Here is a 24,758-nt window from a genome sequence, read left to right as displayed (position 1 = left end):
GGAGGAGGAGGAGGAAGAAGAAGAAGAAGAGGAGGAGGAAGAGGAGGGAGCGGCCGGGGCTGCCGCTGCTCCCCGGCACCCGCAGCATCGCCAGGTACGGGGAAAGGGCTGGGGGCGAGGGGGGGGTTGCGGGGGCGAGAGCCGAGGCCGTGGTACCCGGTGGGTGCAGCTCCGGGGGCTCCATCCTCTGCCGGCTCCGAATGCTCCGAAATGCCCGTTTTTTTTGCCCTTTTTTTCTTTTTTACCTCCCCCCCCCCCCCCCCCTTTTCTTTTTCCTCCCCCTTTTATTTACGCATGCAAACTCTTCGCCGAACCTAGGGTATTTAAGCACGAAACTCTTCGCTGAGTCTCGGATAAACTCCGAGCAAGCCAGTTTATTGGCTCGCAATCAGAAGTGTCTGGGAGCCTTAATGAAAACCAAGTGTAAGGCAAAGCGCAGCCACCTGTCCCCGGCATCCCCGGCCAAGAGCTCCGGGCTTCAATTAATCAACGGAGCCGCGATTTGGAAAGTGTCTGCTGCGAGCTGCGCCTCGGCGTTGGGGCGATGGCGAAGCCGGGCTGGGGACCCGGAGCCCCTCTGGGGCTTGCTGCGAGCCAGCCACCAAAGCTGGGCAGGCGCTGCCAGCACGTCTGCCTTTCCCAAACCGCTGCAAAAGCCTCCGCAAAAAGAAAAAGGAGGAGGAAAAAACCTCTGTGTCTCTACGGTCGTGCCCTCTCTCCCCAGGAGCAGCCCCTCTCCCACCTCCCCGCTTCCCAAAAATACTGTCTAGTTACTTCTCGAAGGGAATTAGCCTAGAGGAGACTGTCTGTGTCTCTCTTACAGACGTGCACCACTTTGATTGCCTGGAAGCATGGTTTCCTGAAACCTGCTCGCTCCTGGCTCTCGCAGCGAGGCTCACAATAAAATGTATTGTGGTTTTGAGCTGGGTTTTCTTTAAGAAAATGCCATTCTGGGTTATTTTCTTTCATGAGACAAATGGAGAGCCAGATGGAAGGCTGACGCTTGGGATACTTTATTTTGGCGCTTTAATTGCGCATGGTTTCTTTTCTATAAGAACAGGCTTCTCTGGGAATTAGAGTAGAATAAATGAAAAGAGGAGAAATAATGGCTGCTAATTGCATATTGTTTTGTTTGTTTACGAAGCCTTTCATCTCACTCTTCTAGGAGCAGTTCTGTAAATGGGAATATTGAAATGCATTGCTTTTTTTTTGAAAGCCGGTGACACTTCTTGTCACTCCCCACCTCCCGTGCAGCGCCTGCTTTGGTGTCAGCCCCGCTCCTGCCCCAGGCAGGCTCGGAGCCCGGCTCACGCTGCTGTTACCAGGTGTAGCCCCTGGGAACCAGCACAGAGGTGGGGTTTGGAAGATAGCAGCTGACATATGATAGAACCTGTCTGTGTTAATGCGGCCTCTAATTAAATAGAGCCTCTGGATCAAGCCCTTGTAGTTGCCAGTGGCACTCAGCTGGCCAGGAATGCTGAATAAGGCACACACCGGGTATCCCAGGCTGCAGAGCAGCCTCACCTCCCCCTGGCCTGGATGGGGTCTCGCTCAGCGAGGCGTCTGGTTGCTTTCTAGAATGAAGATCCTCAGGTGGAGGTGGAGCAGCATCTCCGGCAGCGCGCAGGCCCAGCTGAAAGGTGCCCTGGCCCTTCTCGTCATGGGCAATGTTGCCTTTGTGATAGCTCAGGTAAGCGGGTCGCCTTGCCGGGGGTCCTTGCTGGGGTTCTCTGGGCTTTAAAGTGATGCAGCACAGAGCAGGTGGTGGTGATGCTGCCAGCAGAGCAGCTCCATTGCCCTTGACGCTGGAGTCACACCAGTGGCAGGAGTGCGGGGTGTCAAGGACCCTCCTGAAGTGACAGACCTGGTGGCACGTGTATGGGGAGCGCATGGGCTCCTCCAGCCCGCCATGGGCACCCTGTGCCACCACGGAGCAGTTCTGCAAGGGCTTGCTTCAGGTTCTGGCTGCCACCAGCTCTTTGGCTCCCTGAGTTCGCTGTGGAGCGAGAGCAGAGCCCCAGCAGACGTGGGGGGTTAGGGCTGTCTGGGAGCTTGGTTTTGCCGGCTGAGCTGAACAATGAACGCTTCCCTTCCCGAGGAATCCTAAATATTGCAATTTCATTCCAACTCGTAATGAAAGCACAATTGAAAAAGCAGAATTTCTTGCAAGAGGGGAGTCTCAGGCTTGACCTCAGATGCGAAGGCAATGCCTGTTAGCCCTGGGGTGGCATAATATGGGCCGAGCAGGGACGGGTGGCCGGGCAAGCAACGTGGGGCGAGCACCCAAAACTTTCTCTCCCAAACCTGGCTGTACATGAGCAGGACATGCCGCAGACCTCCAACAGCCTGGAGGAAGGCGCGGATGTGACCGCCTACTGGTGGGGCGAGTGGACCAAGTGGACGGCGTGCACGAGGACCTGCGGCGGGGGTGTCAAGTCCCAGGAGAGGCACTGCCTGCGGCAGAGGTACTGCACTGTGCTTCATGGCAGGGGTGGCAAAAATCCGGCTTGGGTGTTCTGGTGGGTCTGGCCAACATCATCGCGTGGTAGATAAGCGTTGGTGAAGAGTTGTTAGCTGGCAAACCCCACCGGGGCAGAAGGTAAGTGTGCCTGGAGCGTCCTGTTATGAGGAGGCTGTGTCCTGGCTGTCCCCCTCGGGCTGGCCCCGAGGTTTCTCCCACAGGATCGGTGCGGATGGGCAGCGGGTGCAGCGCTGTGCTGCTCTCGGGGCTCCTGGCACAGCACCGTGGTGCGGGGCTGGATGGGGGCTGCTGGTGCCAGCTGCTCGTGCAGGGCTCTCCCGTGTCCGGGCTGGTCCCTGCGATGTCTCCCGGGACACTGTGATGAGCAGCTCGTGGTACAGGTGGCAAAGCCAGTGAGATCTTTGCCTTCAACTTCAGTGAGGCCGTGGTAGATCCACGTGGCTCTGCTATGCGGAGACGGGTCTCCCAGAAGCAGGGGACAAATTCTTTTAAGAGGGTGAAGAGAAGGGTCTCTGACCCCCGTCTAACCGTTGTTTCTTTATTCAGAAGAAAGTCAGTGAGTGGGCTGGCTAATAAAACTTGCACTGGAACATCCAAAAGATACCAGCTCTGCAAAGTACAAGTAAGGATATCCTTTTTCTAATTGGTGATGTTTGATTTTAAGACTAAAAAAAGTCTTGCTTGCTTCATGTGGCATTTCAGGGTCCCTTGGAGTGGGGGCACCGTTTGTCCTGTAGCTGTCACCCCAGCTGGAGCTCCATTCCCTGGCCCTCGTCACTGCTGTGCTGGGGGCTTTGGGTCTCGTTGTGTGTGCTGGGGCCGTGAAACCCAGCGGGTTCTTCTTCACCATCTCCCCGGGGGTTTCCCCAGCTGTCCCTGCACTGGGAGGAGGAGGAAGATGTGGTTCCTCACAGGGCAGGCGATGGAAAAGCTCTGGTTGAGATGTGCCAGAAACCTTTCCCACAGTCTGTTTTCATCAGGACGTTAATGTATCCCGTTCTAGGAGTGCCCTGCAAACGGAAGGAGCTTTCGAGAGGAGCAGTGTTCATCCTTTAACTCCCATGTGTATAATGGAAGAACGTATCAATGGAAACCTTTATATCCTGGTAACAAGGCGTTCTTTGTGTGTTTCATAATGCCTAGCCAAAATATTTTGATAGTTATGATGCTATAGACTGCAGGAAGGCTCCTCCTCTGCTGTTTTAAAGTGATTTTTCAGAGACACAATCAGCTGTCTCCCAAGTTCAAAGGAGGCTTTTGCAGCTGCAGGGTTACTTAAAAAATAAAATAACAAATGTATTTATAGCTGTATCCTTCAGTCTGTTCTGGTCACCACTCCCAAGGACCAGAGTTGAAAGGCTGGAGGGGGATGAGAGCACGGGGTGATGCCCTGTGCGGGCAGGGAGGGTCCAGCTTCCCCAGACAAGTGTCCTTTGAGCCGGGGCCGCTGCTGGCTGCTGCCTTCCAGTGACGCCTGCTGCCTCCCCCGCAGCTCGTGTGCTTTGCCAAACGTCACCGAGATGAGGTTAGGCAGCTCGGTCATCTGGGGTGAGCGACACAGAGCTGCAGGAATAATTTAGGAGTTAGAGCGAGGTTTGTTTTTTCACTTATTTATTTTTAGGCACCTAATGCCCGTCGGATTCAGGCTTCTTTTTTCCCTGGGACCCCAGGCAGCGGCATGTAGGTGTCCAAAAATAGAGATGGGAGCTAGTGGAGTTTTCTTATTTTAGGTGTCTATGTACATACCCAAGAACAATTATGCATCATGAAGTTACTTGTTGCCTCCTTTCCTTTCAATGGAACCGAGCCCTTGTCTCGCCAGCCTCTTGGCAGGGGTGGCAGGGCTTGGCTGGTTAGCTCTGACTGCTTGGCTGGTTCTGTCCCCTTCCTATGGCAAGGTGACAACTTCTTTAAACGTAATTCACTACTCGAGATGATTCACCAGAACAGTTACAGTGAATTGTTTTGTTTTTTAGCAGGCGTTCACGTGGCTCCCGGGGGATTTGCAGGATAATGTTTTGCCATTGATGCTGCCTTGCTTGGGTGCGCAGGCCAGTGGGTATATCACTGCTCCCTCCGTGGCGGAGCGTAACGCTTGGCGCTGGATTGCTGGTGCAAACGTGAATTTGTCACTTGCTTCCTGTGGGTATTATAAAATGTCTGTTGGGCGTGGGTCTGCTGCGCCAGTGGGTGCAGCCGGCCAGCTGTCTGCAGAAAGCAAAGGGCAAATGGAGTCCAGCTTGGGTGAACGTTTATGGAAAAGCTCTTACGTTTTAAGCTGCTATGGCTTGAATATAGCCTTGTATATCTATTTAAAACAGTGGATGTCTATGTTAATGTAACTTAAGTATTAAATATTGATATGTGAACGTGCATATGCTGTTGTGTAATGTATGTATTGCTACTGCAAGCCCTTGCACAGAGTAGTGGCATCCTCAGGCGGGTATTTGTGATGCCAGTAGCATCAGCAGATGCATCTGTTGCTGGCAGCAGCGAGGGCTGCCTGGCTGTGCAAAGGCTTGCAGCAGCAGGCTGTCACGCTGTCAGAAGCACGATCTCCTGTCCAGCCTGCAAGCACAGGAGATTGTAGCTCTTGAAGCGCTGGCTGCCGTGCAGTTGTGTTGTTGCTGCCATTGTTTAGCTTGGCAGAGATTCTTTGACTTTGGTTGGATGAAAGTTATTGTTTCTGCTGTTTTGAATGTATCTTTATATCCTTTCCCCTTAGATGACTATGTTCACATTTCTAGCAAGCCCTGTGACCTCCATTGCACCACTGTGGATGGTCAGAGACAGTTAATGGTTCAGGCTCGGGATGGAACATCCTGCAAATACACTGATTTCCGAGGGGTTTGCGTGTCTGGAAAATGTGAGGTTGTTAAACATTATAGCAAAAATATTGTTAGCATTCAGAGAGCTACAAGGGGTGCAATATTTGCCTGACCCTCAGTACTCTATGCCTTTTCTAGCCAATTGGCTGCGATGGCATTCTCTTTTCCACCCACACCTTGGATAAATGTGGAGTTTGCCAAGGAGATGGGAGCAGCTGCACTCATGTGACTGGGAGTTACCGGAAAGGAAACTCTCATCTTGGTAAGGCTCTAAGGGTCCCTTTGCTTTGGGGCAGAGGGCTCTTTTAATTGCGCTTTTTTTTTTTTTGGTAAACTGCTTTCACTCCTACTAAGTGCCCTGCCTCAGCTTTTTTTCTGCATGTTCTTCTTGTGTCGATGCCACTTCCAGATTTGGGCAGGGAAACCCTTCTGTAAAAACAGTAACTTCTCATGACACTTCTCAGAAATACAAGATTTCTGAACGGTGCAACAGGGTTATGCAAGAGGCTGCCGTCTCTGATTTAGTTTAATTTCCCATGACCCAGTAAAACCAGAAATAAATGCCTTGTAACAACAGGAAGCTAGGGTGTTTTGAAAGACCGGGATTTCCAAAATCAGTGTGATATAAAGCAACAGAACCTACTCGTCCTAAATATAGTGGTCTAATTCAGGAATAATGATTAATGCTCTCTGGGGACCAGTTTAACACAGAGCAAGCTGAAGTAATTGCAGTGGTGTTAGTAGGATTTGTCCCATCACTTACCTAGCACTAGGCAAAGGGGAATTGGAGGTGAAGCAGGCTGTAATCTTGTTCTGGGGGGGGGGGGGGGGGGTCTTGAAGACCAGCTAGCACAGGGTGTCCAACCCCAGGACTGCTTCTCTAGCTAGCCAAGTCTTCAGACGTGTTCCTTCACCAGTTTATTTAAACTTATGCTTGTGCATATAAGGATTGCATCCTTTTCCTCTCTTGACTGCATTAACCCATCATAAAGCAAGATCTGTTGCTTACACTTTCTTATTTTCTATTACCAGTAAGCTCCTACTTGCAGCCTAACAGTTAACATTAATCTCCATTAAAATCTGTAACTCCTGTAAGTCTCTGGATCAGAGCCAGTCTGCTTGCAATATTGCAATACTGACTACTGAGCATTTTGTTCAGATAACTCGTTAAAAAGTTCTCCTTTCATTAATCTGTAGTTTCCCGTAGGCTATTCTCTGGTAACGCACATTCCTGCTGGAGCGAGGGATATCCAGATAGTAGAACGGAAAAAATCTGCAGATGTTCTGGGTGTGTATAACCTCTTGGTACTTCCCTAGAATGCATGTGTATGCTAGCTAATATTTTTTCCAACGTGGATATGAATGTAGCTTTATTGCGGACATGAGCTCAGTCCACAGTCAGTGTAAATGACCATGTTATACGAGCCAGCGCATTTCTCTTCACCTCGGCTGTATTTCTGCATTAAAGCAATCAAAATGCAGAGCTGTTGGTCAATATTATTGCTACTGCAGTGCAGTTTGACAAACATGCTGGTGCCAGCTCACAGCCCACTGACTTCACCTCTCTTGTGATCCCTCCTAGCTTGAGGAATGCACGATGGCCCATGACGGCAGTACCCAGGAGATGTGTCTATGGGCTGCCTCATCAAGTGCTGGTGGCACGAGGCTGATCTCTGATGGAGGTGGCAGAGCTGCTCAGGAAGGGTGTGGACAAACCTGGCCTTGCCCAACAGAGGCTCATGTTTGCTGCCGTCATGCTCCGGTGCTGCCTCAGAGGCTCGTGGCCATGTGTAGGAAGGCTTAGATAAAAAGGGCTGCATTTAGTGCAGGTCCTGGGCTCGCTCTGGCAGAACTGCCTTGGGCCAGCGCTGGGCTCAGTGTAAGCAGTTCAAGGCTCCCAGAGAAGCAGCTTCTGCTGCCAGCCCCCGGCAGTCTGCTTATTGTCTGCAGATCTGTTCTTATTTAATGGCTGTGCTGAGCCAGGGCCGTGGGCCAACGCGCCCAGCAGCTCGCAGTGTAAGGAAAGCATGGCCCAGAGCTCTGGGCAAAGACTGGCACAATGCATGTTGGAAATATATTGTGATGTATCTGTCACAAAAAGCAGGAAAAATGTATTTTGTAACTATGACGCTCCAATAATTGTATGCCCTGAACAAAAAAGTGGCAGTATTGCATGCCTCTCTTATCACAGTTGATGGAAATAATTCTTATTCATTCTCCCTCACTTTAAGCTGTGGCTGATGAAGCTGGCTACTACTTCTTCAACGGGAACTACAAAGTTGACAGTCCAAAGAACTTCAACATTGCAGGCACGGTGTTCAAGTACCGCAGGCCCATGGATGTCTATGAGACTGGCATAGAGTATATCGTTGCCCAAGGACCAACAAATCAAGGACTGAATATAATGGTGTGCTTTGGCTTTTTTTGGGGGAGTAATGGAAAAAGCTGCCTTGGATTGAGGGGGATGGGTGGCACAGGAGCAGAGTCCTGCTGTGGCTTCACAGCTCCCCTGGGAGCATTCCTTGCATGAAAGTGTTTTATTTGCATCGTCAAATAAAAGCCCAGGCAGGGCCGTGAATAATGAACGTGGGCTTGGTAGCCCCTCTCTGCAGGGAGAAGTCGCCTCAGGCACTGCGGGGGATTTCTCTTCTTGGTGTGTCTCATCAGAATTACCTGCTGGGAAAAGTGAAAATAAGAAATTGGGCCAGCTAGCTTATCTAAGTGCACAAACTTTAAAATCCAGCTTTTTTTTTTTTGAAGCAAACTGTCTAAAACCAGGCAGATGGAGAAAAGTAATTTAATTGGCTTCTGGGCAGCCAGCCAGAGCCCCACTCCTGCCATCTTCTGTGTAGCCAAGGGCTTCTCTGAAGGGGAAGGGGTGGTCCCTTGGGTGCTCAGAAAGCATGAGGTCAGTAAAGGGGTGGCAGTGCCTGAGCTGAGTCCCCATACAGTGGATATAGTAGCAGAAGGGGTATGTGCCCCTTGTTCACTGTAATGCCACAAAAAGGGGGGTTGTGCATGTGATGACAGTAACTCAAGGCAGCTCTCCCAGGTCTCGGTGATCGCTTGGAGGTAGGGGAAGGAGTTCTGCCTGGGGCTCCCAGCCCTGAGCTGGGTCTGATCCTGGTGTGGTACTGAAGAAAAAGAAAAAAACAAAAAAAAAAAACCCTTGGACAACCATGCTGGGCTCCAGCTGTACAAAGCTGGCAATCCAAGGGAAAGCAGTTTGGAAATAGCAAGGTGGATGCTCACCAACCGTCAAGTCCAAGACAAATCACAAGCTTTGTGTGCCAGTATTCACTGCATCTGTTAATAATGTCATGTTTGCCAGGTCTGGAATCAAAATGGCAAGAATCCATCCATCACGTTTGAATACACTCTCCTGAGGAAGCCACACTCAAAAAATCTCCAGCCTATCTACTACACCTTTTCTGAGTCAGATAGCGAAGAAAGCAGAGAGTTTGATGGAGACGTGCCATTGGGCTTTCTCCAACACAACGCAACCTATTTTGGGAAAATCTCCAGGGAAAGGATAGACTTGGAGAACCAGGTGTTTGGAAGACAGGACACGGAGGAAGATTTAAACTTGAGCAAAGGTCAGGAAACCAATGAGGTCTATGAAAGAGCAGAAACAATTGACTGTGAGCCAAAACTGAAGGGCAAACAACCCAAAGGTAAGGAGGAGACTTGGGCCTCAGTGTTCTGCTCTCAGAGCTCTTGTTGAGAAATGCTCTGTTTCTGACTCTAGTGATCCTGCTGGTTCGTTTTTTTGGAAACCTTGGAAAGTTCTTTAAAACGTGTCTGCTCATAAAATCCTCTTTGCCCTTCAGGTTCTGGTTTCTGGTGGGTGGGGGGTGGCCATGGGTAAGGTCTCCCCACCGGTGCCCTGCGGTGCTTTGCCTGGTCCCAAGGAGGGGAGGGAGCCCTGGGTGTGCAAATCTCCCCCCCACAGCCTCCTGTCACCTCCCTCTTATCCACAGCCCCAGCAACCTCCTTCCCACCCCAGTCCCTCAGGCATCCCATCACCAAACTGCCCTGGGGCCTTCCCTGCATGGCTGTGTGGGCTTGGGAGCCAGGCGGGCATCTTCCTTCCTACTTCTGCTACTGCTTGGGGCTGCACTGCCAGGAGCCAGGCTCTCTCTTCCTTGGGCCTCACAGTACCAAGGTGAGGCCCAAGGAGAGCTGTGGACTCTTCCCAAGTGCGTGCAACTCCATGAGGTCCCCCAAATCCCCTGCTCCTGCCTCTAGCCTCTGACAGAGCTCAGGCTCTGATGTGTCCCTGCTGCTCTGGGCTGCTTTCGCCTCCCAGCCTGAATGCATTTTGTGGTTGTCATCATTGTTTCCCCTGTTGGCTCCAATCTAGATTCAAACGTAACCAGGTCTACTTACCAGACAGACCATGATGACAGAGACTTCGACCCCAGGCTCACCTCCAGAGAATTCCTTTCGGAGAACGCCATCACGGACAAGCTGCTAGACAAGTCCTCCGACTCGAAGGAGCTGGTGCTCAACATGACCATGAACAGCATCTTTGCCCAGGGAGACCCGCTCAACTCTGTGGGGTCGCACATTGACAGCCTCTATGTTGACTATGAAGATACGGATGGCCTGGTGACCTACACCATCAACGGCACCTACATGGAGCTGAGCAATGGCAAAGCCGTCAACACGTCTGCAGAGACTCCCTTCTCAAACACCACTGTCACCATGACCAGCCCTCAAGGGAACAGAACCCACAAAGCAAGGTAGGAGACGCATCTTTCTAGTCGATCCTATTTATTGTTGTTCTCAACTCATAATAGTACTGTACTCAATGCCGACCCCATTGCATGGTTTCTACCTGCTTTGGAAGCCAGAAGGTAAGTGGGAGTAGGATGCCATAAAAGCTTTCTGCCAGGGGTTAATCTGGAAGGAAAGGTTTGGGAGCAGAAAGTTGAGAGAGCTTCTAAGCAAGAGGAAAAATCACTGCCCTCCTTAGTGGGGAATGTCAGCAATCCATGCTGCTGACTGTCAGCATGCTTTTGGCTCTTGGCCAGCTGCAACATGTTACCAGATCCATGGCCATAACGAAGCCTCTTTTTCCTTTTGTCCTCCCTTGAAGTCCTGCTAGGTTTTCCCCAGGCCCCCTCCTAATTCTAAAGCAGCAGAAGTTGGTCTGGCCCCTTTCCTTGCACCCTATTGACTGCCTCCCACAGTCTTCCTCCCTGGAGTTGGCAGGATCATGCCCACAGCAGCTCCCGGGGCTAGCCCTGCTGCTTACTGACAGCTGGAGAGGCACAGCAGAGCTAGAGATTTGTGTAGGGCCTACAGAAATAGTCTGGGTTTGTTGCATTAATGGAGGAAGAAACAGTGCAATTAGTCCTTGCTTTGATAAGGATATCAAAAGCTCTCTGGCAGCTTCGCTTCAAGTGGTTAATAATAGGACTGGCACTTCACATCTCTTTGATGGCTGGTTAGAAGTGGTAGAGTTACAAAGATACAATGGGAAGGTTTAAAAAAAAAACACAACACAACATAATCTGTCATTAGCAGCATAATTCATCTGGGCTGGGGGAAGGGAAGTCTCAGGATAGTGCCTGTCCTTGTGTCTGCGTGCCTCCTGAGGTGCCCTGGGGCTCACGGCAGTGCATTCCCAGCGTGGGCTCGCAGGGATGTGGCTGCTGGTGGGCTGGGCAGAGCAGCAATCCACAGTCCTTCACACACAGCCACAGGTCTGAGCATCCCCAAAGAGCTTGGGCTGAGACCGGCTTCTTGGGAGCCATCAGGTCCCAGATCCACAGCTGTGGACTCAGGCCCCTCCTGTTTTTTGGGGGTCCCCAGCACCCAGGTCTCCTCCTAGCTGTGCTGCCCCAACCCCTCTGTCCCCCGGCTCCCCACGGGGAAGCCGTGGGTTGTGCTGCTGAGCTGCAGAAGATGTAAAGCTCCGAGCAAACGCTCTCTGGCTCTAGTTAGCTGTATTTACCTAGAACTTGTGCTAGCTTAGGCTAAAGAAGCTTATGCTAAAGAAAATGTCCGTGCAGCCAAACATATCCACAGACTTCTTAATGATAAGAACACTTAAACGCTGCCAAGGGCTTGTCTATCATCTCTCCTCGTGGCTTGGCTTGGAAAGCCTGCCTTCAGCTGCCAAAGCAAGCATTTCATTAGCACTTTGACAAGCGAGGGCAGCGCTGTCAGCTCCCTTCCTTGTGCTGTGGGGCGAGGAGGGAGCCTGCCCTGCGGCTGGGGTCCTGCCTGGTCCCAGCACCCTCCCTGTGTGGCCTTGCTCAGCACCCTGTAACTCACATCTCCGTTTTGGTAGCTGTTAAATGGGGCTGATGCTTTTCTGCCTCCTGGGAATGCAGGGAACTGTATGTGCTTTGAAATTCAGAGCAGCTTGTCTATTGCAGGATAAAACAAAAAAGACTGTTAGTGCCTTGAGTGCAGTTCCCTGTGATGCTTAACAAAAAACCCAAACCAAATAATAACAAAAAAAACAAATATAAAAGCAAACCCTCTTCCCGTTATCCCCAGCCACCCCTCTATCAAAGGCACAGCCCAGGGATTTAAACCTGTTCAGGACAGGTACCAAGCACTGCAGAACAAAGCTAAGGGAGGAATGGGAAGAAAATGGCAATGTTCCTTCTTCCCACCACTCTTGGGAAGAAAATAAGGATTTTTTCAGATCTAAACAATAATAGCTGAAAAAGACCTTTGCCTTTGGAGTTTTGCAGTAGCCAAAGGCTGCACCCAGGGCAAGCAGGAGCTGTGCGTGTGGAAATACGACACGATAGCAGGGTGAGGGGTCTGGCTTGCCCCCCCCTTATCCCCCCCATCCCACCAACCACGGGCAGGGTGCTGGAGCACGAGGTATGCGAGGAGCAGTGGAGGCACTGGGCTTGTTCCTCCAGGAGAAGAGGAGGAGGAGGGGTGCTAATGCAGAGCCAGGCTGGAGGCACTACCCAGGGGGGACCCTGATGGGGCACCAGGAAAACCTCTGCCCTGTGGGTCTGCCCTTGGAGAGGGGCAAAACCAGGCAGGGCAAGGCCCCATGTGCCCCATCTCATCCTGGGGTCAGCCTAGTTTTGGGTAGGAGCTTGGACCTGACCCATCCCAAACCCATCCCTCCCAGACCAAGGATGGGAAGTTGGCTTTTCGCTGGCTTCCACTCCCTTAAGTGAAGGTGCCGGAGAGGGTCATCTGCCTGCAGGCTGTAAGCAGCCGGCTGCACACACAAGACAGTTGCTTAGAGGTGGGGTACTTTTTTCTTGAACTACTGCAGCCTTTAGTGCCTGTGCCGTCCTGACCTGTTATATCCCTGGAGCCAGCCCCACGGGGCCGGGCTGATGCACCCTGGCAGCATCACCGCCGGGGCTTGTCCTGCACTGGGGTCACCTCCTGGTCTCATGCACTCATTTTTATTTTTTTTTTCTTCTGGTACGAGGGCTGTTTAGGGAAGATGGGCAGCCAAAGCATCAGCTGCTGCCAGAAAGGGCTGTCTGTTTCCACTGCCCCAGGAAGGAATTTCACTAGAAAGCAGCAACGAGGCTGTCAGGCACCTGGCACAAGGGGCCTGGTGCTGGCTTTTGGTGCCGTTGCCCGCATGAAAAATGGAAACAAAGTGCAGGCAGGGAAGAGAACACTTGACACTATAATAATGCTTGTAAATACATTACATAAAGAGGAAAAAAAAAAGCCTGCTTTGTTTGTAGGACAACGTGCTGCTGTTAGTATTTAGAGAGACAAAACTGTTATTTTGTTCAGATTGAAATGATAAAAGCTGAGCAGTGCCCTATGACCAAATGTCTGACCTACCTAGAAAGAACTTGTCCCTGTGACCTCATTACGCATAGGAGAAGTTCTTCAGGATCACATACGTTAAAGGGATGCTGCTGAAGGGTTTTCCATTCTCAGATGTGATATAGAGCTTATTTTGGTGATTATTTTCAGCTGATAATGTGGTGTTTGCTTTGGTGCCTCAGAGAGCAGGGTGCAGGGCAGAGGAGCTAGGTCACAGCCCCTTTTCCAGGCAAATTAAAATGATTAAAATATAAAATCCAGATGTTGACTGCATGTGAAGGGCTCTTTCTGAAAGCTGTCCTGGGGGAAGCAGCCAGCACAGGCAGCACCAGGGCTGCTGGTGGCAGTGGCCGGCGTGGCTCTGGCGGAGCCGCTTTGGCAAGATAAAGCGCTATGTATGGCAAGCCAAGGTTGTTGGTTTTTGTGCAAAAATAGCCACATTCGTTTCAGTTCCATTTCAAATGCAGGAAATGAGCATTTGCCAAAATGACAGGCAGAATCAACAGGGAAAAGGAGAATTGTTTGTAATCCTCCTGGAGGATCACTGGAAGGAGGGTGGGTCTGGAAGGAAATGCCTGGATTCTCACCAGCGCCTCTTAAAGGTCGATCTGATAGACTGGACCTGAACTTTTTCTTATGATCACCTAAATAAGGCAATTCCAGAGCTTCTGCTGCCTAGAAATCATATAAGCTGCATATCTTGCCAGGCCAGAGACAGCTGGATGTCAGGATACAACCTTGTCCGCTCTTTCAATCAGGGTAGACACTTGCAGGGTTTGAGCAAAGGTCTGAGAACTTTGTTGTAAAGGTGCAGTATCCCTGACGTGTTACAACATTTCAGGACGTACGACGCACTGAACCGGGAGAAGCTGCTGTTCTTGGTTTGACAGATGCTTTTTCACATACCAGGCTGAATCTGTTATCCCTTTCCCACTTGGCATTACGCGTTTGAACGTAGCGTGAACACGAGAGATGCAAATCACGCATCCAAACCAAAACAATCCAGCGAGAGTGGCCCAAGCAACAGGTAGGCGACCGGCGGGGCCTTTGTGTCCAAAAGCAAAGTGTGCTTGGAGCGGCAGGCTGCCGAAATCCCGCGCCACGTGTAGGCTTGAGGCTGCCCAGCTCGGAGCAGCCGAAAATCCGCCTGCGCTGAGCAGCGCGCGGCGGCGTGCCGGGTCGGCCCCGGAGGCGCAGGGGAGGAGATACTGCACCTTTAGCCGCCGTTACGCCGAGGGCCAGGTGTATTTGAGCAGAAAAAAATGAGAACTTTTTGTTTAAATTCTGAACTGTTTCTACTTGTGGGTATTTTTATCCCATTCTCTCTATTTCTAGACAGTGGAAGCTCTGCCTCTAACCGGGCTGGGGATTCTACTTGGGGCTCAGGACAGGTATGTTGTGAAATGAAACGAAACAATTCAAACAAACAAACCCCAAAATCAGAACAACCGAACCCAACCGACAAACAAAGCCAATCCCCTCCCAAACCCAACCTGCTCGCAGATGTGTGTCTCTGACGTGGCGTATCACGGCTCTCCTTGTAAATGCTATTTTTTTTTTTTGCTTATTGCTAGAAACAGATTGAAGTTGTTAAGAAAGGGCCAAGGTGTGAGTGCTGCTGACATGTACAGGTGGAAGCTTTCCTCCCATGAACCCTGCAGCTCTACATGTACCACAGGTAGTTATAAGACGCAGCCAAACGCAGCCTCTGCACAGCCGCCGAAACCACCCGGTGTGTGAGTCGCTTTTACGTCTCGTAGGGATGGGAAGGACCTGGCGATGCTCAGGGGGTCTCTCCATTGTCAGATCTGGTGTAGCACGACCCCACGTCCCCCAGTGTAGCCTTGCAAAGCCAGGGGATTCGCAGCTCAGCCCCCCGAGCTCTGCAGAGCCGCTGGTGCGTGCTGCTGGGGAGGAGAGGAAAAATCCCAGGGTCTCACCCCGTGGGCTTTTTGTGCAAAGCGTTTGTGAGCTGCAAAAAGCTCCCTGTCCTCCTGCATTTACCAGCCCGGCAGGGTCCCAACGCTTCTTGCTGGGTTTGAGCACGTCGGCTCCTCGAGCCGGGGCAGCTGTGACAGCGAGGGGATTGAACTCTGTGCAGCCGGGCTCCTTCTTTTCATGGCTTTTTATTTCCCGTTCCCTTTTGAACATTCAGAGGGTTTTGAAAAGCTCAGCTTCTTTCCGACAGATTGAAATTTTGAAGATTGTTCGGCTCTGGCAGGAAACAAAGCAGCACTTGGCTGTTTGATTTAGTTCTGTTTCTCCCACTCCTCCTGCTGCCGAGGCTGGTCTCAGCTGCAATGGTGTCAGCCTGGAACAGCGACATATCTGCCAAAGTCTGGCCTCTGTTCTTTTTTCCTAAATTCCCCCTTTTTATCCCCCAAAAGCTCTGAGCCCCCTCTCCTTTGCTCCTTGGTTAGGGGGAGGGAAGCCAGTGGTGTCCCTGGTCCCCTGCACTACTGGGCACAAGCCCTCTGCTTGCTGCACTGCTCGCTGTTGCTGTCCCTGAAATAATCCAGATGCTGTGGGGCTTCTGCAATTAGAAGGAAAAAGGGCAAAAGAGGAGACCGCAGTCTAGGGGATACCTTTTAGAAAAGCAAATGCAATTAATTTATTTTTTTTAAGGGTGCCAGGCACTTGCACACAGTGTGCAGGTAGTGGGGGCTTAGCAAGCCATCCCCCTCCCCAGAATCCCATCAGCCACACGTTCTGGGTCATTTTTGGCTTCTCTGATCCCCTCTGAACAAACCTCCCCCTTGACTGGGACAGGCTGCCCTGCCCAGTTTGCAGCTAGCAGGGAGAGGTTCTACTTAAATTTCTCCTTTCTCATTACCTTTTCCTAATGGCACATCGCAGAGAAGCCATACGATGTCAGGAGCTGGAGATCTTTTATTTGGTTTCATGTAAACCACATGTCCTGAGAGCTGTGCTTGCCCTGGAGCAGGGAGCTGCCTCGCAGACCCGTTGCCCTAAGCGTTTTCCTATGAAAACACGTTGCTTGTATGTTGTTATTGGTGGTGAGCCCTGCACATGGTGGCTGTACCCACTTTTGGAGCCAGCCTCAGCCCTTGCCAGTGTTGGCTTTGGTGGCCGCTGTCGTCCTCCCTGCTGGGCAGCATCCTCCCCGTGGGCAGAAAGTCAGGTTTGCTGCTTTCCCGCAGGAGGAATTTTTGGAAAACGCAGCTAAGAGGGGTGGGGGGGGGGGATAGTTTGGATATCAAAAGTCACCAAGCGTCCTCTGTTGTGTGTGTGTATTCTCTTTGAAACCAGGAGTGATGTCCACGTATGCTATGTGTGTGCGCTATGACGGCATCGAAGTGGACGATACGTACTGTGATGCCATGACCCGCCCCGAGCCCGTCCATGAGTTCTGTGCTGGGAGAGAGTGCCAGCCAAGGTACCGCCCCGCAGGGCGCTTCCTCTGCCGTGGGTGCATCGGGGGGGTTGGCACGGCGCGGGGGGCAGCAGCGACGTGGGGCGCGTGGCCCCTAGCACCCCAGCCCTCCTGCCCCGCTTGCCTGGGCTGCCCTGGGGCACCGTGAGGCTTTCCCCTTGAGGGTTGTGGTTTCGGCTGCTGGGTTAAAAGCTCCCTGACCTCCTGGTGGTTTGCAGTTTGCAAACTGCACTCAGGATCTGTCCAGTCCCGTGCCCTCTTTGACATCTTAAACGTTGCCGAGGTTTGCTTGCAGTCAGGGCAAAGCATGGGGTACTGATGCAGACAGGAGCCTGTTTTCCTTCTGTTGTGGCTTCTTATCCAAAAAGCGTGGCTTGGATTGCGGTCCAGAGCCAAACCGTGCAGCTTGGGTGCGTCCCTGCTGCTGGTTTGTAACACGGGACGTGTGCCTCGGAAGGCTTGCGAAGAAAAGCAGTTACCCGTGTCTGTCGGAGGGAGGGCTTGACGAGGTCAGACTGGGGCAGTGCAAAGGGATAAGTAAAGGTCTGGGGCGTGCCCCGAAATGGTTTCACGCAGCAGCAGCATAAAGCGAGGGCAGGGTGGCAGCAGGGACCAGGCGTAGCCCTACAAAAGCCAAGAGCGGTCGTTTTCAGCTCGGGTAACTGTGGAGGACGGCTGGTCGTGCTGGGGAGGGCAAGGGGGCAGAAAGCACGTGCCTGTCGGGCTGGTGGCATCTCGCCGGACTTCGCACGTTGAGGCTGAAAGCCAGAGCAGGTCGTGGTGCGAGCGAGGAGAGGGGAGGGGAATGGTGCTGCTGCCGTGAGCAGCCCGGTCCTGGGGGCACCACGGGGACTTTATTTGCACTAGCTTGGTGTTTTCCTAGCACGGGTGTTGGGTTGTCCCACTGGTCTGTTATAAAGCCAGCTCCTCCTTGGGTTTGTGCTGCTGCAGTTCCTCAAGCTTTAGCACCGTGAGGGGGGTTTAGCTGTGAATGCAGCAGGAGAGCGGGTGGGCGAAGGAGCCGCAGGGGGCTCAGGTGGGGCAGCCTGGTGCCACGGAGGTTCTCCAGAAGCTAAAGCCAAAAGAACTTTTGATTTGCCCGAGAGCTGTCTGATCTGGATGGGAAAGACCCTGGTTTTCTCTCCCTTCTGCACTTTAGGTGGCACCCCAAAATGTGACAGCCTCCTGTGGCCGCGTGTTGTGCCTGCAGCCTGACATGGGGCTGGTGTGCAGGGGGGACATGGTCCAGGCGCCCCCAGGGCAGCCTTGTGACCTCTGATTTGTTTAGGCTTTTAGTTTTTTTTATTTTTTTAATATTATTCTATATATCAGAACACTTAAAATGCTGCTATACTACAGAAGGCTTGAGCATAGGAGGCTTTTCCCTTGGTTTAGAAGTCGCTCCCCTCTTGTAGTGGCAGGGGGTGGTAAGGGGCAGGCATCGTCTTGGAGCAGGTCCTACCTTTTCCATCCCATCTCACAACGTTTGAGCTGGTGTGACCGTGGTGCACAAACCTCCCTCCTGCCAGGGGATCTGCAGGGCCATGGGCTGAGCCCTGCCCTCCTGCCTCCCTTTGTCAGCATTCCCAGCCCGTAGCTCTTACAGCACCAATGTCCTGCAGTCGTTTGGGTTGTCCCTATTTCCAAAGACGCCAGCCTGCATCCCTCCTTGGGGACCGGCTGTGGCACCCCAAAGGGCACCTGCACCCCTCTTCCTTCCCTCTGCCTGCGTCCTGTTCCTCCTCACCTGTGCTGGCTGCGATAGATGCATGTATCCCCTCTGTCCTTCAGCTGGTCAGGCAAAAAAAAAATAAATAAAAAATCAGGGTTGAGTGTGAGCAAACAGAGAAACGTGCAGGGCTGGGGAGGGGCACCACATCCCCTGTGGCACATACTGGCTCTGCGCATGGGGGGCTGCACGGAGGTGGTGTGGGGTTGCTTTCTCGCCGCTCTGCCTCTGGGCAAAGTGATGTTGCCGTGGGTGGCGTGGGGCTGCACAGGGCTGGGTTTCCCCCGCGTGATGCCTCTCTCTCGGCCCGCAGGTGGGAGACGAGCAGCTGGAGCGAGTGCTCCCGCACGTGCGGCGAGGGCTACCAGTTCCGCATCGTGCGCTGCTGGAAGATGATCTCCCCGGGCTTCGACAGCTCCGTCTACAGCGACCTCTGCGAGTCGGCCGACATCACCAGGCCGGACGAGCGCAAGGTCTGCAAGAACCCAGCCTGCGGGCCCCAGTGGGAGATGTCGGAGTGGTCGGAGGTGAGTTTTGGGGATTTCTGGCTCATCTGTGGCTGTCGGAGACCTGGCACGTGGGGACCTCCTAGGGCACTGGCCCTGATGGCCGCACGTGCTGGCTTGTGCCGTCAGAGATGGGATGCTTCCCCTCCTGGGAGCTCCCGAAATGCTTCTTGGTTGTGATTTAAACGTCTCCTTCCCTCCTCGGGCTGGGGAGAGCTGTCCCCATCGTGCTGCTGGTGGAGGGGCTGGTGCCTTCTCTGATTTTGCAGGATGTTTTGACTTTCCCAGTCTGGTAGAGAAAAGCTCCCTGCGCACGTGCTAGCATGATATTTTGACTGGCGTAGCGAAGTGGAGTGGCTTATTTTACCCAAACCCATATATTCCTCCGGCATGTGTCAGGGACAGATTGCTTGAGACACTCCTGGAGTCGTTCGCTCTTAGCCAGCAGCAAAGCTAATCTAATTTGGATCATATCTGAAGCCGGGTGCCAAGTTGGCTTGGGAAATAGGCATAAAAAAAGAGCACGTTTCAGAGATCTGAGGATTAACATATCAGCGCGGTGCGTCTGAGCGCTGTGCTGTTGACACTTTTCCCTGCTTAACGTTATGCATGGAGCAAACGTGTGTATGGGAGACTGCAGTAACTCAAATCCAGTTCTAAATAATGTCACTGCGCTGCGCGGTGCCAAATTTATCCACAGGATAAAAATCTCAGTTCTGTGGTTTGGGGAAAACATTCTCGAAGGACACGAAAAGCAGCTGGCTGTTCCTGCGAAGGAAGTGAGGGAGATCTCACTCCTGGCTTTAAACAGCAGCTACAACCTTTCAGCTCCGATAATGGGAGGTTTTGGTGCCTTGGTTTTTTGGTTTTTCACCCTCTGGCTTCTGTGGGTGTGGGGAGGTCCGCTCAAGCCAAGCAGCTGTGAGAGGAGCAGGGCTGGAAGCGGATGCATTCAGAGGCTGAGCCAGGCTCTGACCCAGCTCCGTGCCCCCAAAACGCCAGTGAGGCTGGGGTGGCCCCCCCAGAGCGTGGCTGCTGGGCTTGCACAGCACCTGGGCAGGATGCAACCCCTCCTGCACTGCCGAACCTGACTGCTGAGGCTGTTTGGGGCTGCTGGGGCATTTTGGGAGAGAGGTGGCTTTGCTCCGTCTCATTTTACAGATGTGTTTAAATAGATTTTCAGCGTGCATTTTTCGAGAGTTTAAGGTTAAAAACGTTAAAACACCTAAAAATCAGCTCCCAGTTTCCATCACCTTTACCCAGAGCGTGCTGTGGCTGGGGAGGGGGCCGTGCTGTGTCGGGTGGGTGCCCTGCTCATGCTGTCCCCTCTGTCCCCAGTGCTCAGCGCGGTGCGGCGAGCGGAGCGTGGTGACGCGGGACATCCGCTGCTCGGAGGAGGAGAAGCTGTGCGACGCCAGCGCCCGGCCCCTGGCCGAGAAGAACTGCACCGGGCCGCCCTGCGACCGCCAGTGGACTGTCTCCGACTGGGGACCGGTGAGACCCCGGGGAGGGGACGGGTAGCACCTCCGGGCTTGCCCTAACCACCACCCGCCCACTCCGTGCTGCGTTCCCTGGGGTTTTAGGTTTGGTGGAGTTTGTGAGCACCGGACCCTGCCCTGCAGAAGGCTCCTTGCCCATGGCAGGGATGAGCCATTGCATGTGCTCTATCCCCACGGGTCGGGGGGGACAGTGGAGCCCTGTGCCATCCCAGAGAGCCTGGCCAGCTCCTGCCGTTGTCACCTGGCGGGTGCCAGAAGCACCCTGTCTGCTGCTGAGCTGGGCAATGCTGATGCTCCGTGCCTGGAAAGTGAACCTTTAGCCTTTTTTTCCCCTCTTTTCCCTTCCTGCACACTTCTGCTACACAGACCCTCTCCATCCCAAGCTATTTTTACGCAGGGTTTTTATTCTCTGGCTAAAAATAAGCAGTTTCCATGGCAGCAGCGGGGCTGCAAAACGCCGTGCGTATCCACAAGAGCGGCCGCAGAAGAGCTGGGGAACACCCGCTGCTCCCCCCGAGGCTTGGGGCACTGCCGAAACAGTGAAGGGGGGACACTGGCAGCCACTCGCTTGGTCCCATTTATCTTGGTCTCTGAAAGCTGCCCCGTGTTCCCCTGTTTGTGGCACTTCCCCTCCTGCCCGTGCCGAGGAGGCGCCGAGTTTTGCTCGGTGCCAGCAGGATGCGACCGCAGGGCGCATTGGCTGCGAGGGTTCCCCGGGGAAGGATGCGCCCAGCTTCCCTGCAGCCAGCGTTTGCTGCTTTTTTAATCCGAACCCCAAGGATCCCTTGGTGAGGTGGGGCTGGGGAAGAGCTGAGCCCCAAATAGGCATCTCAGTCCCCATCCTGGGTCATCCACGGGGCTGGGACCGTGCTGCTTTCCCCACCTCTGACCGCCTGCTGTGCTCGGTGTGGTTTCAGTGCAGCGGCGGCTGCGGGCAGGGCAGGATGATCCGGCACGTGTACTGCAAAACCAGCGACGGGCGCGTGGTGCCGGAGTCGCAGTGCAACCTGGAGACGAAGCCGCTGGCCATCCACCCCTGCGGGGACAAGAACTGCCCGTCGCACTGGCTGGCGCAGGACTGGGAGCGGGTAAGGCTCAGAGCTTGGCAGTCCCCTCGGGGGGGGCGATGGAGGAGGATGCTCTTGGTGCGGGGCAGGGATGGGGTGCACGGCTCTCAGCCCCGCTTGCGTCCCCGCAGTGTAACACCACGTGCGGCCGGGGCGTGAAGAAAAGGATCGTGCTCTGCCTCGAGATCGTCAACGGCAAGATCAAGACCCGCAACCCCGCCGACTGCGACGTGGCCAAGAAGCCTGTAGAGGAGACGACGTGCTTCGAGCGGCCGTGCTTCAAGTGGTACACGACCCCCTGGTCAGAGGTAGGTGGGGAGGGGGCTGGGGGCATCTCGGGGGTGCTACTGCGGGGGGAAATGCCCTTCCTACACCACCTGCAAAAAGCCCCGAGGAGCTGGGCGAAGCTCTGCAAGGTGCAGCCCGCAAGGGAGTGCACAGAGGAGCCCTTTTGCTTTGCTAGCAGCTCGGGAGAGCCTGCCCTGGCACAATGCAGGCAGGACTTGCTGTGAACAGGACCGAGAGGAGATGTTTTGGGTTAGCTTTAGCTTTTTTTTTCCTGTTTTTATTTTTCACCACTTTTTCCCTGCAACAGCTGGTAGGAATGCAGCTGGGGCTGTGCATGGAGCCTGCACTACAGCTGCCCCACAGATGAGCAGGGAGCAAAGCTGGGCTCCGGCGAGGTGTGGGGTGATGCTGGGGGCAGGCTGGGCTGTCCCAGTCCCGTACGGGGCTCCTCTGTGCCGCGAGCAAGGAGGCAACGAGCAGCGAAGGGCTGTTCCCAGCTCCCTGCAAGAGCTCCCTGACGCAGGCCTTCTCGTCTGCCTGGAGCTCGTTTTGTTTAGTCTTAAAAACCGTCCTTGCAGCCTATAATTAGCCCAAGAAACCCTGCTGTAATCCCCGTGCGCCGAGGCGTCCAAAGGGCAGCAGGCAGCGAGCGCAGCCTGGGAGCAGCTCTGTGCACCCCATACTCATTGCACAGACCCCAGCCCCATAGCCCCTGGCCGGAGGGGGAGGTCACAGCCACCTCAGTGTCACCAAGCAGCTCTGAGCCGCGGTGGCTCTGGTGGGAGGAGGGAGGTTTGCAGCCCCAGGGGTGGGAGCGCGTCCATGGATCCCCGTCAGCCCGCCGCAGACGTCTGACTGCTGGCAGCGAGGACGGAGCGAGGGGCCAGCAGTGCAACGAGAGGTGCAGAGTTCAGCCCCCTGCCCTGACGGCTCCACTGAGGGTGTTTTTAAGCAGGTCCTGGCTCAGCGCAGACCCCCCCACGGCAGGGGGTTTTCTCGCCTCAGCCCCAAATCTCTGTTCCCCAGTGCACAAAAACCTGCGGCATCGGCGTGAGGATGCGGGACGTGAAGTGCTACCAGGGGAAGGACATCGTCCGCGGCTGCGACCCGCTGGTGAAGCCAGTCGGCAAGCAGACCTGCGACCTGCAGCCCTGCCCCACGGAGCCCCCAGGTGAGCACCCCCTGGTGTTTTATTTTCCGCTGCCCCCCAGCTTGCTGCTCACCCCAGGGGGAACATAGAGGGGACAGAGCTCGCTCTGTGCCCCAGGGACACGGTGCCGTGCTGCATCTCGATGTAACCCTATTAAATAAAAGGGAGAGTTCAAAAGCAGCGCGCTCCCTCCTGAAGATAAGAGGGAGCTGTGGAGAGCTGACCTGGGTGGTGCTTCTGTGTGATTCCAGCTCATGTCTAGGAAGTTTCGTCTGTGCCATTATTTTAATGATTTTTGGTCTCCGAATGTCCTGTGGGATTTGTAACTATCTCATTATCTGACTCGTCTGCTGGCTCAAAGCCCCTGTGATCTTTAGCGAACACGCGGTTCTAATTCTTTAATAGGATTTGGGAATAAGGATGATGTGGGAGAAGAGCACGGAGGCGGGAGGCAGGTTTGGGGCCGGCTGCGGACCTGGGGTGCCCCCGGCTACCAGCTCGGCCTCCCCGCGGGTCGGGGGCATGCTGCAGTGCTTTTTTGGGGTGCCTGGTTGTCTCCTGGGGGCGGGTTGGTTTCATCCTTCCTATGGATTTTATACAAACAAAACAACTGCAAGCCCACAGGATTTAAAGCAAAATACTGCTCTGGAGGGAGCTGGGAGGGAGGGTGTTACGGTGGGTTTTGCCACCCCCTCTCTCTCCAGCACCTCATTTGCCCTGAGCTCCTGCTGTCCCGCTGCTGGGTTCCCACTCACCTTCTCAAATACCCATTTGGGGCAGGAGTTGTGCATGTGCTGGGGTCACCCTGTGCCCTGCCACCGGAGGCCCTTGGCTGGGGACAGCCCGGTGCCGGGGTCCCTCGGTGGCTGGGGGAGCTGCTGGGCAGCTCCCCCAGGGAGGAGCCCAAGCTTTGGGGCTGGAACCAAGTGCCGCTCCCCAGGGCAGGCGTGATGAAACGTGCCAACCTTGTACCTCTGCCCGGGCTGACGATGATATTCATGGGGAAACCGCTTGGCTTTTCCAGGGGATGCTCTGCCAGGGAGCATGGATGTGACCGTGGCAGCCAGGGCAATTTTTTTGTTTCTTTCCCAGCCCATGGTATTTAGGGCAGGCTGTGTACGGGACATAGGGAACTCATGAACTTGCAATGTTATTTCTTTTCTTTCCATATCAATTCCTTTTTTTTTTTTCTTCTCTTCCCCCAACCAACCTGCCTGCCCTGCAGATGACAGCTGCCAGGACCAGGCAGGAACCAACTGCGCTCTGGCCATCAAGGTGAACCTGTGCAGCCACTGGTACTACAGCAAAGCCTGCTGCCGCTCCTGCCGCGCTCCCCACTCCTAGTGCGGGGCCGTGGGGGCCCGGCCAGGCTTCTCCCCCCGCTGCCGGGGTCCCAGGCACCGTGCAGGGCGAGCTGCCGGGCCCTAAGGGCGCTTCCCATCCATCCTTCCCTGCCGGCGCAGAGCTGCTCCCCTCTCCTCCCTGGTCATCAGAGCTGTACATAGATCCTGTATATTTGATTTCCCCCGACGGGAGCCGTTCACCTCTTCTACAAGGTCTTGTCCTTTGGTTTCTTTCTGCCTGTGCACGTTTGGGGTTGGCAATAGGGTGGCGTGAGCCTGTTGGAGGGAGAGCACCAGCACCTTTCCCTTGCGAGAGTTAGTGCCTCCTCCCTCATTTGTCCCCAAAACCTGCGCTCTCGTTAGCTGCATTTAACACGGTGGGGAGCTGATCTTCATTTGCTAAATGAACTCGAGCCCAGGCCCTCTTTTGTAATATGTAGGTGTATACTTTCTCAGAGGATTTTATCTTATAATCAAATGGTAGTTCCATAGTCCTTACCAAAAAAAAAATAATGTAATGCTGACATATTGTATATAATATGGAAACATAACTGCACTTTATATCACAAAAAAGACGTGCTCTTTTTTAATATATTTGTTTACATACAGTGAACTTTATCCACATAATCATTAATTTGTACTCATATGTATATTTTAATAAAATTGTCATATTTATGGTGGTATTTTGTTTTA

General features: G+C 53.6%; 1 protein-coding gene across 10 annotated transcripts; it reads left to right on the top strand.

Annotated features, from left to right (window-relative positions):
* The first annotated feature begins 14 nt into the window (after positions 1–14).
* ADAMTSL2 (ADAMTS like 2) lies at positions 15–24,748 on the top strand. 10 transcript variants are annotated; one of them, XM_080561643.1, is made up of 19 exons: positions 15–94; positions 1,579–1,690; positions 2,323–2,465; positions 3,032–3,104; positions 3,486–3,588; positions 5,208–5,353; positions 5,449–5,572; positions 6,518–6,598; positions 7,542–7,717; positions 8,642–8,984; positions 9,674–10,055; positions 14,664–14,821; positions 16,360–16,486; positions 18,526–18,739; positions 20,057–20,212; positions 21,135–21,305; positions 21,416–21,592; positions 22,599–22,743; positions 23,948–24,748. In XM_080561643.1, the coding sequence occupies exons 2-19, from the start codon at positions 1,580–1,582 to the stop codon at positions 24,064–24,066; spliced, it is 2,949 nt and encodes a 982-aa protein (XP_080417769.1). In that variant the 5' UTR covers positions 15–94; position 1,579; the 3' UTR covers positions 24,067–24,748. The 10 variants fall into 10 exon arrangements, with proteins under 10 accessions (XP_080417769.1, XP_080417771.1, XP_080417770.1 ...); XM_080561645.1 differs by having other exon boundaries at positions 3,029–3,104; positions 8,642–8,906; XM_080561644.1 differs by having other exon boundaries at positions 3,029–3,104; positions 14,664–14,767.
* The last annotated feature ends 10 nt before the right edge of the window (positions 24,749–24,758 follow it).

Source organism: Anser brachyrhynchus (genome assembly GCF_964034855.1).
Source record: "Anser brachyrhynchus genome assembly, chromosome: 19".
Lineage (NCBI taxonomy): Eukaryota > Metazoa > Chordata > Aves > Anseriformes > Anatidae > Anser > Anser brachyrhynchus.
This window is presented reverse-complemented; position numbering and strand designations above follow the sequence as displayed.